This window comes from Carlito syrichta, unplaced genomic scaffold (assembly GCF_000164805.1).
Source record: "Carlito syrichta isolate Samal-C Ts95f unplaced genomic scaffold, Tarsius_syrichta-2.0.1 Scaffold301856, whole genome shotgun sequence".
Lineage (NCBI taxonomy): Eukaryota > Metazoa > Chordata > Mammalia > Primates > Tarsiidae > Carlito > Carlito syrichta.
In genome coordinates, this window is record NW_007245952.1 from 331,765 (window position 1) to 347,346 (window position 15,582).

The following is a 15,582-nucleotide window of genomic DNA, read 5'->3' on the forward strand; positions in this document are numbered from 1 at the left end:
AAAGAACCTAGGCTCAGATGGTTGCCCAAAAATCACACAGCTAGGGCTTGACATCAGGTCTCGGACACCAGGGAATCTTTTCTGAGGCTCACACTTAAATTCTGGGACTAAATGAGATAGCTGCCCTCCAGGTTTATTCTAAGGCCTTGGGTCAAGGCTGGAAGAACTCAGTCCAACACAACCTCTCTGGGGAACCCAGGGTAAGACCAGACAGTGTTCAAATTCCCAAAACCTGCAACTGAGACCCCTCCCCTGCTCCCAGGTGACTCTACCCCACCCATAAGGTCCTCCCTGGAGAGAAGGCAGACAGCTTTGTAGCTGGCCACTCTCGGGCCAAGAATGGGCCAGCTGAGCAGTTTGCTGAGCCTGGGTCCCCAGTTGCAGGGGTGGGCGGGGTGGTGTGTGGAGGAGCAGGCTACAGGATACACCTCTGCCACCCAGGAGCAGATGGTAGGGAAGAGGACTACCCTGGAGCCAGCCTGCCTGGCACAGATCCCAGCTCCTTCACCAGCAGCGGGACCTTGGACACAGGCATCTTAGGCTCTTGGTGTTTACTCACCCATTATTCGGGATAATAACCGTTCTCACGAGGGTATTTGGAAGAATGAGTTAGCATAAAGTACTTGCACAGTGCCTGACACATACTCAGCAAGTGGTAGGTGGAAGCTTGGGCCCATAATCCTGTCTAAAACATTAGGACCAGATGGGCTCAGACTGTTCAGATTTAAGAAAGTAGGCATGATAACACATATGTACATACATATATGGTGTATACATATAATCGCGTATGTATATATTCACATATATGGATAATTACATGTGTCTGCAAATGTAGAATAACATATGTAACATATGTACCTTATATATGGATATTACATAACCCCCCAGAAAGGGCTGGGGATAATACTTTATGATCAAACACATGACTATTTCTGCAATGAAATATAAATATTCACTTTAGGTGTGATTTTTAAAAAATACTATAATTAGTTTCTTTAGAGTCAAGTTTTGTGCCAAACATATTCACATTTTTTTCTCAGTTTTTAGAATATTCTGAATTTTAGAATCGTGGCTAAGAGACTACGGTCCTAATTATCTCCGCATCAACATAGGGACGTGGGCTCCCAAGTCAGAGAAAGCTGGATTCAGTCTCCTCCTGATTCTGGATAAGCTGCTTATCCCTGATAAGCCCTGGCTTCTGTTTCTTAAAAATGAGGATAATCACATATATTTTATGGGGTTTTTGTGAGGACTGAATGAGATCATGCATAGAAAATTCTCAGCTCAGCGTCCGCATCTGCTAAGAAGTCCATTAATGTTAATCCAAATTATGACTAGGATGAGCTCAATAAAATCAAGCCTGCTCTCTCTGGACACTTCTTTAAAAAAAAAAAATCAATCCAGCATCTCTCAGGAGGCACCACCCTCTGGGATGATTTGAACTTAGGGAGGCCTAGCACAGGAAGAGTCAACTGTTCCGGGGACCATCCCAGCTCCCAGTTTCTGAAACTCCAATGCCATGACTCCCCCAGGCTGGAGGCAAATCACAGGCCACCACCCCAGCAGCACAGTGTTGTTAGGCCAGAGCCCAAGGTGGCGGGGAAAGGCCACTTACCTTACACTGATGGCAGCAGGAGCCATGGGCACATTCCGCCCCTGCCTTCAGGGTGCAGTTGGAGGCATTGCAGCAGGGGTTGTTGCACTCCTGGGGGGGCAGTGGAGAGGGTGTGAGCCTCCAGAGGGCAGGAGCCTGGGGCAGGGGGAGCTTCAACACCTCCTGCATTTTCCCCACCCCTGCCCCATGTACTTCTGGAGGCCCAGCTCCCAGGAACACTTCACCCAGAAAATCAATTCATGCCAACATGTACTTATCATAGCAAATACACATAATCAGCCGTAACACCACAATGTAGAGGCAGCTGCATTTCTTCTTCTGAGACAAGGTCTTACGTCATCAAAGATCACTGTAGCCCCGACTTCCTGGGCTCAAGCGATCCTCCCGCCTCAGCCACCAGAGTGGCTGGGACTATAGAGGTACACCACATCTGGCTAATTTTTAAATTTTTCTTCTTAGGAGTTTGGGTTTGGGTATGTTTCCCAGGCTTGTCTCAAATTCCTGGTCTCAAGTGATCCTCCCACCTTTGGCCTCTCAAAGCACTGGGATTACAGGTGTTAGCCACCGCAACCAGTCTAATACAGCTACATTTTCAGTGTGAATACTTTCCAAGGCATTCTCTCTCTCTCTCTCTCTCTCTCTCACACACACACACACACACACACACACACACTTATACTTATTTTACAAAATCATAGTATTCACATCATTTTTAACTTAACATAATATGCACATTTCTCCTTGTGATCATGCATTCTTCTAAAACATGCATTTTAGCATAGTATCACACTATGTAGAAATTCTGTGATTTTTCTCATCCCCAACAGAACAACCAGACATTCTTTTATGGCCGCCCTCCCTACCTGCAATAGTCCCAGGTCTTATTATAAATCCCATTAAAGGAGACCATGGGGCCAGATGTGCTGGAACAACCTCTCTGAACAGTTTGTGCAACTCTCGAGTCTATTTCTTCAGGTTTCTTTCTCCATCTGTTGCTCTTCCTAAACCCTCCCTGGCCTGGACCTTTTGGAACATAACGTCTCTAGGAGTTTCTTGCTCTCCTCTCTTTCTTCCTGTGCCACAAGCTTTTATCTTACTTACTTTCTTTCTTACTTACTTTATTATTTATTTATTTATTTATTTATTTATTTATTTATTAAGAGACAGGGTCTCGTGCTATTGCTCAGGCTGGAGTACAGTAGTGCAATCACTGCAGCCTTGAACTCTTGGACTTAAGTGATCCTCCCACCTCGGTCTCCCAACTATAAGTGCTGGGACTACAAGTACCACTTCTCCTAGCTATTTTTTTTTTAATTTTTGTAGATAGATATGGGGTCTCACTATGTTGCCCAGACTGGTCTCGAACTCCTAGCCTCAAGCAATCATGCCACCTGGCCTCCCAAAGTACTGAAAATACAAGCATTAATCACCGTGCTGGGCCCCAGCCTGAGATTTTAAAAGAATGATGAGCTCCCCCAGTGGCTCTGAGTGTCCTTATCACACCTAAAAAATTCACAGGCCAATCCATACATCATTTGCTGACAATGTGCTGGCTCCATACATTTCTCCCTTTCATCCCTGTGGGGGCAGCACTGTCCTCATTCCACAGATGGGGAAATGCGGTTCAGACAAGCCCAGTGCTGGCTGAGGCACAGACCTGCCAAGTTCAAGTTATGTCTGTCTGGAGGCCGTCCCATGTTGATTAGCCATGTCATAACTGTCCAGGTCTAGCATGTTGGAGAGACACATCCCACTGCCTAGACAAGACACCTGTCCACCTGTTTCCCCTAAGAGAAGAAACAGGGGCACTTTCCTCCCATGCCTGAGCTCCGGGCAGACCTGTGTATCCTGCCTTTCTAACATCCCCTGTTTCTTCCCATCTCAAGGCCCAGGCTCCTCCTCTACCTGAAACATGCCTTTCCTCCTGTGCTGCTAACTCCAAACACAGTCATCAGACATGGGCTCCGCAGTCACCACCACGCAGGACAGCACCCCCATCATGTTCCACCTGTTTAGAGCACCAGGCAGTGTGCCCTTCCAGCACATGCCACGGGCTGTACTTATCCACTTCACAATTATGTGGTCAATGTGTGTTTCCCCCACTAGCTCCTTGAGGACAACGACTATGTCTATTTTTGCCACCCATCTTATCCCTAGCACCCAGCACAGTGACCTACACTCAGTGAGTAGCTGTTGAATGAGCAGCTGCTTAGAATAGAAACCAACTGGCCCCACTCTTGACTGACCCCACCGGGCCTTCCATGATGGCGGACCCTTTCTGAAGGCTCAGGGCTAATATCTCTGGGCAAATAGTGGTGGGGGTGGTGACATCTTAGCTAGTGCTTGTTTTATTTTGAAAGTTATAAACTGATGTTAAAAAAAGAAAATCAGGCCCAGTGTGGTGGCTCACACCTCCCAGGTGCTCTGGGAGGCTGAAGTGGGAAGATCGCTTAAGACCAGGAATTTGAGATCAGCCTGGGCAACACAGTGAGACCCCATCTCCACAAAAAAATTATTAAAAAAGGAAAATCATATCATAGAGAAGATTATTAAATCAAATCTTTTCTTCCGAATATATGGAATCTTAGTCTCATTCCCATAGTTTACTGTTACTCGTGTATTCTACCCCAAATTGTTATGCATGCTTTAACATACATATTTTGTCCTTCAAAAAGCAGACATGAAACAATCCAGTTCTGCTTTTTGCAGAACAACATGCATTTGTTGACAATGACTGAGCTCCATTGCATGCCCAGGATACCCCCTTTGAAGGTCAGAAGGGAGGAAAGAGCTTATACACACACAGTTCTGCTGCTTCTTTCTCCTACCAGCCCTTTCGAGACTCGATGGCACTTCTCACATCCCCTTTCAGTCATTTCTTCTCCAGGCTAACCAGCATGGGCTTGTTATTTTAAGTATCCTCCTAAGGCCCATGTTCAAGTCTGAATATCCAGCTGTGTGGCCTCCAGAACAAATTCAGTACAGCTGGAGGGCCGAGGAGGCATCTGCAGTCCCACTGGAGAAGAGAGAGCCAACATGCCGTGTGACTGCGGTTTCTGGTTCGCCCAGATGCTCACAAGAAGAACTAATCTTGGACACAAATAGTGCCAACACAAACTGGTAGAGGCCACAGAAACACTCCATCTGGAGGGCTCCACTCACCACATCTTTTTTTTTTTAAGATACAGGTCTTACTCTGTCACCTAGGCTGGAGTGCTATGGTACAGTCATAACTCACAGCAGCCTTGACCTCCTGGGCTCAAGAGATCTTCCTGACTCAGCCTCCTGAGTAGCTGGGACTACGGGCATGTGTCACTACACCCAGCTAATTAAAAAAAAATTTTTTTTGTAGAGATGGGGCCTCACTATGTTGCCAAAGCTGGTCTCAAATTCCTGGTCTCAAGTGATCTTCCTCCTGCTTTGGCCTCCCAAAGTGCTGGGATTACAGGTGTCAGCCACCATCCCAGCCTCTCTCCATATCTTATCTGCCATGGGGTCTTAAATGGCCATGTGTAGGAAATGCCTGTGATCAGCAAATTTTCAATTGCATTTTATATTGATCTTGAGCTTTGAAACCAATGCAACTTCTTCCCTTCCCGCCAGCACCACCGTGACCCCTCACCTCCTCCTCTCCACAGTCACACTCTTCCCCATCTTCCAGGTACCCGTTCCCACATCTCCGGCCTCCATACAGCGTCCTGGTGTCCGGCATGTTGGAGAGACACATCCCACCGCCCGACTGCAGATACCTGTCCAGCTCCTTCCTGTTGCAGCCGTTGAACACTCGAGGAAAGGGATGCCTGGCAGGGGATAAGGCTGGACTTAGCTGGAAGTCTGAGTATCCAGCAACCAGACAGCTGTCAATCCTGCAATCCATGGGGCTGACTCCATTTGGGCTCAGATCCCTATGGTCCTATGCACATACACTTTGCCATGTTAGAACATCTACCCGATACATTCTTTCATCTCTAATGATGAGATAGTAACCACCCTATCACATTGTAGTCTTCTTACTCTGCGCTGAGGAAGTGTTTGAGAATTAAGAGTAGCAATTTCCCCTTGCATGAGGAAGTTGCAATAAGTAAAAGCCTTAGAGCTGAATAAAATACCAGCCAACCCAAGCTTTTCCTGAAGCTAGTACCAGATGGATACTCTCTTGCGACAGAGGACCAGTTCAAAAAAGGTCAGGACCATGGATTTCATTCCTTTGTGGGCCAATGATCTGAATTCTGTTCTAAGGCTGGAGAGGGCACTCCAAACTCAACCAACCAACCCATAAACACATGCTCTTTATCATAGGAGTATGGAAGATCCTGGGTCCCACTGCTGAGAAAAAAATATAAAAAATACCACCCTTTGGGTTTACAAAGAGTGTTTTAAATTCTCCAAGCCAATTGAAGAGTAAACACTGGAGGATTTCCTTCAGTGGAAGGTATGCTACAAGGAATTTGTTACTAATAATAAACTATTAAAATTTGTGAATAATTTAAAAACGAAATGGAGTAGTAATTAATATAACTCTCAATCATCTGCCTACAGATATGCTTTTTAGATCAGGAGAGAAAGGGTTACACTTAACCATGAGCACACAGGCATTTGAGCGTGACCCATGAAGTTATATCCTGTATATCACCATCCTTTCTGTGTCACAGGAAGCAACAGCAACAAAAAAATACTGGACACTGGAGCTCTAAGAAAGTTGCACTTCCTCTTGGAGATGTGGAAACACCTATTCTCTAAGAAGCCTAAGCAGTCCCTAATGATCTGGGGTGAGGGAACACAAGGTCCCAACATGATATCTTCTGAGAAGCCTGGAAGATCCCAGTGCTTTGTACTAAGACCAGACACTAGAAGAGAAGTCCTTTGAAGATTCTGGTTTAAAAAATCTCTCACTACTGGGAGATATAGCCTGTCATGTCCTCGTTCCTTGTGGATAACACAGCCTGCAAGTTCCCTGAGTGGGTGGATGGTCCCCTTCCTCACCTGAAAGCCTGGGATGTAACAGCACTGATCAGACTCCCTTAGATGGAAGAACTAAGGGTTGAGGCTGCTATCAAAATGGGTCCTCATTAAAACTTCATGAAGCAAAACAGACATAGACGGTCTGGCCCATTTTACTCAGCTGAAGACCCTGAGACGGAAGACAAGTACATCTAGAGTTTTGCCAACACCAAACCTCCTGTTGGAAACATACTGCTCCCTCCACACACTTGCCTTATGGTCCTCTTCCAATTTCTTGGTTGTAAGAACCACATTTCTCTCCAAAGTCCCACCAGAAGTATAACAGAGGCTCGCTGGGGCAGCTGGGAGGAAGCCTTGGGTCACACTAGCCGGGTATGCCCCATCCTCCTCCCCATTCTCCCCCTTCCTGCTAGACTCACCCGGTGGCAGCTGCCATGATGCATCCACCATCAGCTGCACTGGCCGAGCAGCAATCTGCAGAATCGTGGCTCATGCCAAAATTGTGGCCTATCTCATGGGCCACGGTGGCAGCAGCACCAATGGCATTCTCAGAGTGATCCTGTTCAGGGAGAGTGTTGAGGTCAAGGTCAAGGGGGTAACTCAGCTTTTGCCCCATTCCTGCCTTTCCTCAGCCAAGCCTGGGAGGTCTCCTCTGGTTCTACTTTGCTGAGCACACAGGTTCCCCATACACACCTCTGACAGGAGGGCTAAAGCCATTGTCATTATTAGGAAATCAAATGTTTGAAAGTTCATGTTTCCTGAGTTCTCAAAGGTGCAGAACACATCTGACCCCCTGACGAATTCCCAGATCAGTCAATGCTTTCTGAATAAATGAAAGAGGATTTCCTCCTTCCTCTTAACGTTACGTTTCTCCAGATGTGAGGGAACTGACATAGAAAACACCACTCTGATTCAAACACAGGGTGCACTCAGCTCAGTGTTTTATTTTACTTTTTATTTTTATTTTGAGTTAGAGTCTCACTCTGTCATCCAGGCTAGAGTGCAAGTGGCACAATTATGGCTCACCATATCCTTGACCTCCTGGGTTCAGGCGATCCTTCTGCTTCAGCTTCCCATCAGCTCAGTGTTTTCTGAGAGCCCCCCAAAATAGATACATCCCAGACACAGCACCCGGAGTAGTGTCTGATGTATAACTGTCAGAAGCAAAAGCTAAACAAGTAGATTTGGAAAAAAAAAAAAAAAGCCTGCCAAACAGAAGCAGCAAAAAGAAGGCAGGGCTTGGTGGTTCAAGGCAGGAGGATTGCTTTAGGCCAGGAGTTTGAGACCAGTCTGGGCAACAAAGTGAGACTGTCTCCACAAAAAATTTTTTTTAAAGTTAGCTGGGCATAGTGTGTGTTGCCTGTAGTTCCAGCTACTTGGGAGGCTGAGGCAGGAGGATCACTTGAGCCCAGGAGTTCCAGGCCACAGTGAGCCATGATTGTGCCACTGCACTCTAGCCTGAGAGACAAAGCAGGACACTGTCTCAAAAAAAAAGTACCCAAAAGAGGTATGCCAAACATATGTGTGTTTCTTGCATTACTTCACTTAACTCCCATTCTTAATTCTTATTTATCCTAAGATTATAAACTGTAAAATGATCTCTATTTTACAATTGAGGACACTCATTAAGTCGCCCAAAGTCACACAGCTATTTTTTTGAACCCAGTAGTACTTTGCCAATCAATAGAGAATAGATGAAGGGACAGACAAGTGGATGGCAGGCTTCCTTGATCTCCACTTCACATATCGGAAATAAAGAGTCAAAACACTCCCACAGAGTCAGAACGAATTTCAAAAGAAGGCAGCCATTTCCTAGCCATGACTTTGAGATAGGCTCTTGTTTCATAATGACACAAATAACAATGCAAGATCTGGAATCTCTTTCTAGTTTATTCTCTTCCCAGCTCCCCAGCTGCTGGTTTGGAACATATGAGAGATCTAATGATGTGCTCATGAAATTGCTTCATGGTTCTGAGCTTGAAAATTAGGAATAAACTACAATCAATGAAAATTCACCCTTTGGGATCTCTGTCTCTTAGAACTTAATGACTTCATTTTAAACAATTGCCCTTCCTGATGTCACAAGCTTTTTTACTGCAATAATAAATATCAAATTATGATGGCCTCCTGTCTTGTGAAGCAGTTTAAGTGCTTTCCTACAGCACCAATGTATAGGCAAGACTCACCATGTTGACTCCTCCAGACTGGTACACGGAGCACATGGCCATGAGCGGGGCCAGGCCGATGGTGGTACCGTGGAAAGACATGCCCCTGCAAGAGGCAAGGAGAGAGTGGGACTCGGGTGAGGACTGAGAGGGCTGTTCCAATGTGCCTGGGAGTAGGTAGCTACCATAGTGTTCCTTGGCTCCACTGACATCCCCAGGTCATTCCCCAAGGGAGAAGTCCTGGTATCCAGGCCAACTGGACAACTTCCAGGTCACCACACCTCTCACTTCCTCTCACCTACTCCCTCACTTCTCCAGAGAGAGTGAAAGGTCACTTTTCCCTACAACATGCCCACAGCCAATTATCTGGAAGGAAATGGGCAGGGCTTGCAAAGCTGTATCCCATTCCTGCTGCACAGGAAAAGGTTGGAGGGAGGGGTACATGGGAGGGTGGCACAGGTTCTGATGCTGAAGTGAATCATGCCCACTTCCGCCAGCTGCCAGGGTCCCATGCCTTATCCTGGCTCTGCGGTGTGTGTCCTGGGAAGAGGGCCATATCGGGGCAGCAGCTGTGGGGCTGATGCTTCATTCCCACATCACTCTGGGGCCAAGAAAACAGCTATGTCTCATCAGAAGCTCACAGAGTGTGGCTGGGTGCAAGGGTGAGCTGTTTCTGCCTCTGTTTTACAAAAAAAATGGTGATCCTAATTTGTCAACAGAAAACTACACATTCCCCAGTTGAACACAACCCTCTTTCAGTTGTATGCATCCCAGGTAGGGGAGAAGAAATAAATAAAATACCAGTGCTTTTGTGTACGCTACAAACATGTAACATATTAAAAGGGTCTCTATGGAAATTCATCCCGTGGCACATATTGCCATGTTTGTCTTATCTAGACCATGATAATCTTGGGAGCGAGATCTCCTTCTTTCTTTTGGGATCACGAGAACCTAACATAGAATGTGACATACAATGGGAGCATAATAAATGTCTGCTGAATGAAAGGTAGACATCATCAGAGAAACAATCTGCAAATAAATATGCAAAACATGTGCAAATCGATATGAAGCCCCATTGGTTACTTTCTAAACTTAAACATGGCTGTGAGGAGGTCCTACTGCAAACCCAGATACACAGGCTGATCCAAAGCAGCTGCCATATTTTCAAAGTTTAGGCCAAAAGTCTTGGTAACCAAAGCCTTTTCCTAGGTGAATGTATTGTTATGACAGAACTACTCACAGCCCAGGTTCAGGGGACATTTTTTTCCCCTGATTTCTTTTAAAAAGTAAGTCAAGGCTTAAGTTATTGGCGTAGAGCTATATTTAGGGAATGGAAGAAAATTAGTTTTTTTGTCTGTTATCTATTCTTATCTATTTTCAGTTATTACCTTTTGTTGTTAACTGCCTCAAAATCCCTTCAGAAGCCAGCACTGATAAATACCAAATAATCACCCTTAGGGGACCATCCTGTGCCACCATGACCCCCATTAATATCAGTTCTCTCCTCTCCAAGACTGATGAAAATCCAGGACAATCCCACCTCAACACCTTCCTCCCATCACAAGCTCAGTTCCTGCATTATCACCTATCTCAACACCTTCCTCCCACCACAAGCTCAGTTCCTGCACTATCAACCACTTTAACAGTCTCCGGCAGTCAGCCCTGAGCTCCCTGGGAACCAAGAGCCCCTCTCCTGTGCCTGTGTTGGGAGATCAGCTCATGTACTAGAACAAAGTACCAAGAAGATCAAGGTGAGCCCCTTTTCTAAGTGGTCATGACCAACAGTAAGTCCCTTCCCAAACACATGCTCAATTGTTTCAGATGCTCAACTGATTATGGGTAAGTCTAACTTTCTCACTTAGATTGTAAGCTCTTCTTAGGACTGTTATGACTCTCAGACTTTTTAATATTTTCCAGGGTATGCAGGGTACATCGAACACATCTGAGAAATGCCTGATTCTCTGGCCCAGGGAGTTGGGATGGCCTTGTACAGCCACCATTCACCACGAGGGAAAGAAAGGGGCAAACTGAGCATGGGCACCGTGGGGAGAGGTATGCGGCCAAGGCCAATGCAATACAAGGGAGAGGCTACTTACGTGATTAACTGAGCATTGTCATGCTTCTTCTGGGCAAGCAGCTTGCGCCTCCAACTAAGAAATGACCAAAGGGTAGAGTAGGGATTTTCTGAAACTTCACACATATTCCCATGAGTCCACACTTCCAAGCCCACAAGGGCAATGCGGATGTTCAAGGATCGGTAAAACTGAAAGACACACAGAAAAGCTGTAGGAGCCGTCGCCAGCACCTGGGGTCTAACAGCCCTTTCTAGCCTAAGAGCTCAGAGCGCAGATGTCAGATTTCTCTCCTGCCCATGGTTCCAAGCAGAGGTGGGAACTAGTATTCCTGATGTTTTTCAGAAGGGGAAAATGAGATCCTGAGAGGGATATACAGTGTTCTGGTGGCAGAACTATGTGACTTCACTTAGAGAGAATGAGCCAGCGCGTAAAGTTGCTTTCTAATATGTACAGGGCTGTTATGTGGGGAAAAGACCTTCACTGCTCTGTATCATACTCAAGCAGGGCTTAGGTCCACAGGTAAAATAGACAGGTAGATAAACTTCATTTTAAAATAGGAAAAAAGGTTTTCAAAGCAAAACTGGCAGTGAGCAAGTTTGGAGCCAAGCTTTGCTGTCTTCTGAACCCAGTGCCTGTGGCCCGGCTGCCTGTCACGATTTCCTCTCCCGTTCCTCACAAGGGCCTTATCTTTTGTACATGTATCTAAAAAGTTCTCATGCATATGGATTTTTAAAAACAACTTGACTGAGATATAATTTACATACCATAAAATCCACCTACTTTAAATGTACAGCTTAATATTTCTTAGGAAGTAGGCCAAGTTATAAAGCCATCATCACAATCCAGGCTTAGAATCTCTTTTTATCACATCGGTAAGACGCCTCATGTCGGTTGAGTCATTTCCCATTCTTGCCCCCAGCCCCAGGCAACCATTAATCTGCTTTCTGTCTCTACAGATCCGCCTTGTCTGGATTTTTTTTTTTTAACAAATTGAATCATACAATATGTGGTCTTTTGCATTTAGCTTCTCTCACAGAGTATCATGTTTTGAGATTCATCCATGTTGTAGCCTGTATCGTTTGTCATCCCTTTTTATGGATACAATTATTCTATTGTACAGATATACCAAAGTATACATGGTTTATTGTAAAAAGTCTCCCACTCATTTTGAAAGTAAATGATATACAGTAGATAGACATGCGTACTCACAAAAGTTTCTTTCCCTATCCCTGGAGGTGTTAGGACTTTGTCAAAGATAACATAAACAGGGTGCAAAAATACTCTGTAACCTTTGGGTTTTTGTCCAGTTCAAAAGCCCTGATGTTCTATAAACAAGACCTGACTCTTGATCTCTTTAAGGCTGGAGCTATATCCAACCCACCCTTCTCAGCTGGCATCTTCCATCTCCTACAAATGTAAGTAGAAAGAGGCTTTCCTTGAAAGGTAAACCCCTGGAAGGTGGGATGCAAAGAGTTCTCAAATGCATCTACTGAAATACTGGGCCAGTGACTTTTGTAAAAAGTCCCATATACAGAGAGGTCACAGGAGCAGAAGATACCATCTTAATCTAAAATTGGCAGGTACTGTCCCAGTTAAAAATAATACTCTTAGCACCAGTGTTTATCAAGCACTTCCTCTGTACTAAGTACTGAGGCTGAGAGAAGCTAAGGAACTTGCCCAAGGCCCCAGGAGGAAGATGGTAAAGCCAGGATGAAGGCTCAGTACACAACCCCTAAGCTTCCTAGTGACCCTGTACCGCCGGAGTACTACAGTACTGACACATCCAGATCATCAACCCTCCCCCTGCCCCTTGCCATGAAACGGCGGTCTAAGACAGGCTCCAGATTCAGCCAAGTATCCGTTTATTTTCACGGAAATTTTGATTTTTCTGTTCTGTGCCAGGTCAATCCTTACAGAAAATAAAGAATCCGAATTCCAATTTTAATTTGCTTTCCTAGGGAGCTTTTTAAGAAAGTAAACTTGGCTTTTTCACAAATAAAGAAAAACATTTTGGATTGGGCTCATGATTCAGCAAATTAGTACAGTTCATTACAGTTTTAGTTCAACAAGGGTTCAGCTCAAGTAGCTGGGTCAGCAAGTTTCAGAGAAGCGGGTGTGCCTTCCTCGGCCCAGTCAGTGACTAATCTCAGCTGTTGAGGAGGGAACCCAGATGGCTTCACAGCCAGACACGCCAGTCAGGCGTGGCCTTCAAGTAAGGATTGGGACTTGCTGATGGCTCTCTTCTCCCTTCACTTGTCATCAGCACGCTTTGCTCCATCACCCAGCCAGGCTGCAGAGTTCACAGAGGGGAGACGCAGCCAAGACCCTACCTGCCAGGTCTCCAGAACAATAGATGTCACATGGATGAGAGCAGGGTCTACCTCATGCATCCCTCCAGGGAAACAAGCTATTCTTGTTTTCCCAGATACTAAGTGTTTGGGTTGTAGGATTATTCCAATATTATGGTTGAGTGAGTCGGGAGCTAGAGAGAGGACTGGACTGGGTCCCCAGAGTCCTTCCTTACAGGAAATGTCAGTGTTTTGATTTTCACCTGTCACTGACCACGGACCTTTGTTTCCAGAGTCATCTAGGGCAGAATAGAAACAAGGGGCACAGAACCAGCCATCTGACAGCTTCAGAATACCACCATATTTGCTTGTTAAGCCCCAGAAAATATTTGAAGTTCTCTTCTTTATCCTCTAGTGTTTAGGAGAAAGTGATTTCCCCTTTTGACCTGGGATTCATGAATCTCTTGTAGGTCCAGAATTAAGCTTCAGAAGTTTTGTGAGTGTCCTAAAATTGTACAGCGAATATTATCAGATTCTCAGAGACTCGTGACTTATGATCCTAAACACATTAAAACCTTCTTTGTAAAACTATACACTGCTATATATTATTCTAGGTTTCCCACTCTGTATTTTGTACCATAGCAAACACCCTCCTTCATATATACAAAGTATTTCCAAGTCTCAGACCAGCCTGTTCTGGTAAAATTTTTAAATGTGGTTATTTCCTAATAGCATGTTGTAGGAGACCTAGGAGAGTTAACCATTTGCACATTCTTCCTGAGGACAAGAATGAGTTTTAGGATTGTTTTACAGATGGAGACTTTACAGATTGACCCCGAACAACCCACTTCTCAACTTTCAAACCTTTCCTGCCTTCACCTACCTCAGTTCCCTCCTAAGTTAGAGAATCCCTGGGCTTTATACCTGGAAAGAACCTTAAAGGGTTCTTAAACTGGGTTCCTCCATTCCCCAGATTCCTCAGGAGCCAGTGCAAGTGTTTAAAGGAAGGGGTCAGAAAGTCCTCTGGTCCACTAAACTCTATTTCAGTTTAGAATGGCCTGTTTTCATCTGACTTTAAAAAAATGTTTCTTTCTTCTCTTTGCATTGTGGGGTCTGAACATCTGACTTTTACACAAGACACTGGCATACAATTTCATTTTTTAAAAAAGGATTCTGCCAGAAAAATAAAAATAACAAAATGTCATTGATTTGGGACACCCTCTCTGTTTTATAAAATAAAAACAAGACAAATCAAACAAACAAAAATCTGCAAGCAGAGGAAATGAGTTACTTGCCTAAAGTTACATAGGTGAGGGCTTTGTCATGACCACCCTGAGCCTCTACGGCATTGTTCATTCCCTTTAAGAAGGGGCTGGGTGGCTGATCCACAGAAGATAGCTCAGGCACCACGTGGTCTCCTGGCCTGTGGCCCCTCTGAGGTGCTGGCACCTGGCGTCTGTCCCACAAAGTACACACCTGGTCTCACCTTATCAACATAGTTGGCGATCTCTATGAGCTTGTGTTTGGTGGCGTCTTCGTCTCGTCGATTCTTCTGAAACTAAATGGGACAAGCAGAACCAGGTGAGCTCCCAGAACCTCTTGCAGCACCTTTCCTGTGCCTGTTACTTGTCTTTCTTTGAATTTGTTCTTATCTTCCTCTGTCTTCTATGACCAGTCATTTTTAGGCAACTATCCTCCTTATCACAATGACACCTTGTGGAGGGCAGGACCTGGTCACACCCCTTCTTGGTATACTTGCTACTAGCTCAGTGCAGAGCACACAGCAGGCATGCAATCATTGTGTAGGGAACTGAATTGTCTTCCTCTAATTCTCGATGTTAATCTTATTCTCCCGCCTTTCAAATTACAAGGCCTCTGACAAACGTTGGGGCTTAGAAGGGGGATTGATCTGATCCTTGCCTCTGTCATTAGCTCAACATGAAGCCACCATCACACAGGTCTCATGAGGCTCTACAGCATGTGGTCAATCAACAACATGTTGCCTAATGTCTGCCAGGGGCAGGCATTGTGCCTAGCGCTAGGTAGGACACAAAGAAGTGTGAGATCTTGGTCCTCGCCTGAAGCAGCTTCAGTTAAAACAGAGAGAGCACCAGAAATAAATACAACGGCATATCCTGTATTTAAGGAGTGCACAGTTGAAATGGCCTGAGAGAACATGTACAGAAATAACCACAATGGGAGGCCATGTGAATGACACATGATGGGCGCTGGCAAGGAGAACCACAAGATGCTGGCAAGTACTTCATCTTGCCTGCCACTCAGACCCAATGGCAGTGCCTTCTCCATGTGAGGATTCTAAGACTGCATCAGACTGAAATCAGACATTCCTAATCGAGCACAGGAGAGGCAACTGTGCTCCATTAGAAATGTCTGCCACGGGTACCAGAAAGGGGACATTTCAGCATGAATTCCTCACAGTTAGCATTTCTGTCACAAAAGGACAGAAATCTTTCAGC

General features: G+C 45.3%; 1 protein-coding gene across 1 annotated transcript in view; it reads right to left on the reverse strand.

Moving 5' to 3' along the window:
- Nucleotides 1-15,582, reverse strand: part of ADAM19 (ADAM metallopeptidase domain 19) — a 92,481-nt gene that overhangs the window by 17,052 nt on the left and 59,847 nt on the right. Inside the window, exons 6-11 of the mRNA XM_021711084.1 lie at nt 14,592-14,663; nt 10,839-11,005; nt 8,764-8,848; nt 6,997-7,136; nt 5,238-5,415; nt 1,616-1,705 (exon numbers count right to left, since the gene is read on the reverse strand). Coding sequence (XP_021566759.1) covers nt 1,616-1,705; nt 5,238-5,415; nt 6,997-7,136; nt 8,764-8,848; nt 10,839-11,005; nt 14,592-14,663 — 732 coding nt within the window. The remainder of the gene's footprint in view (nt 1-1,615; nt 1,706-5,237; nt 5,416-6,996; nt 7,137-8,763; nt 8,849-10,838; nt 11,006-14,591; nt 14,664-15,582) is intronic.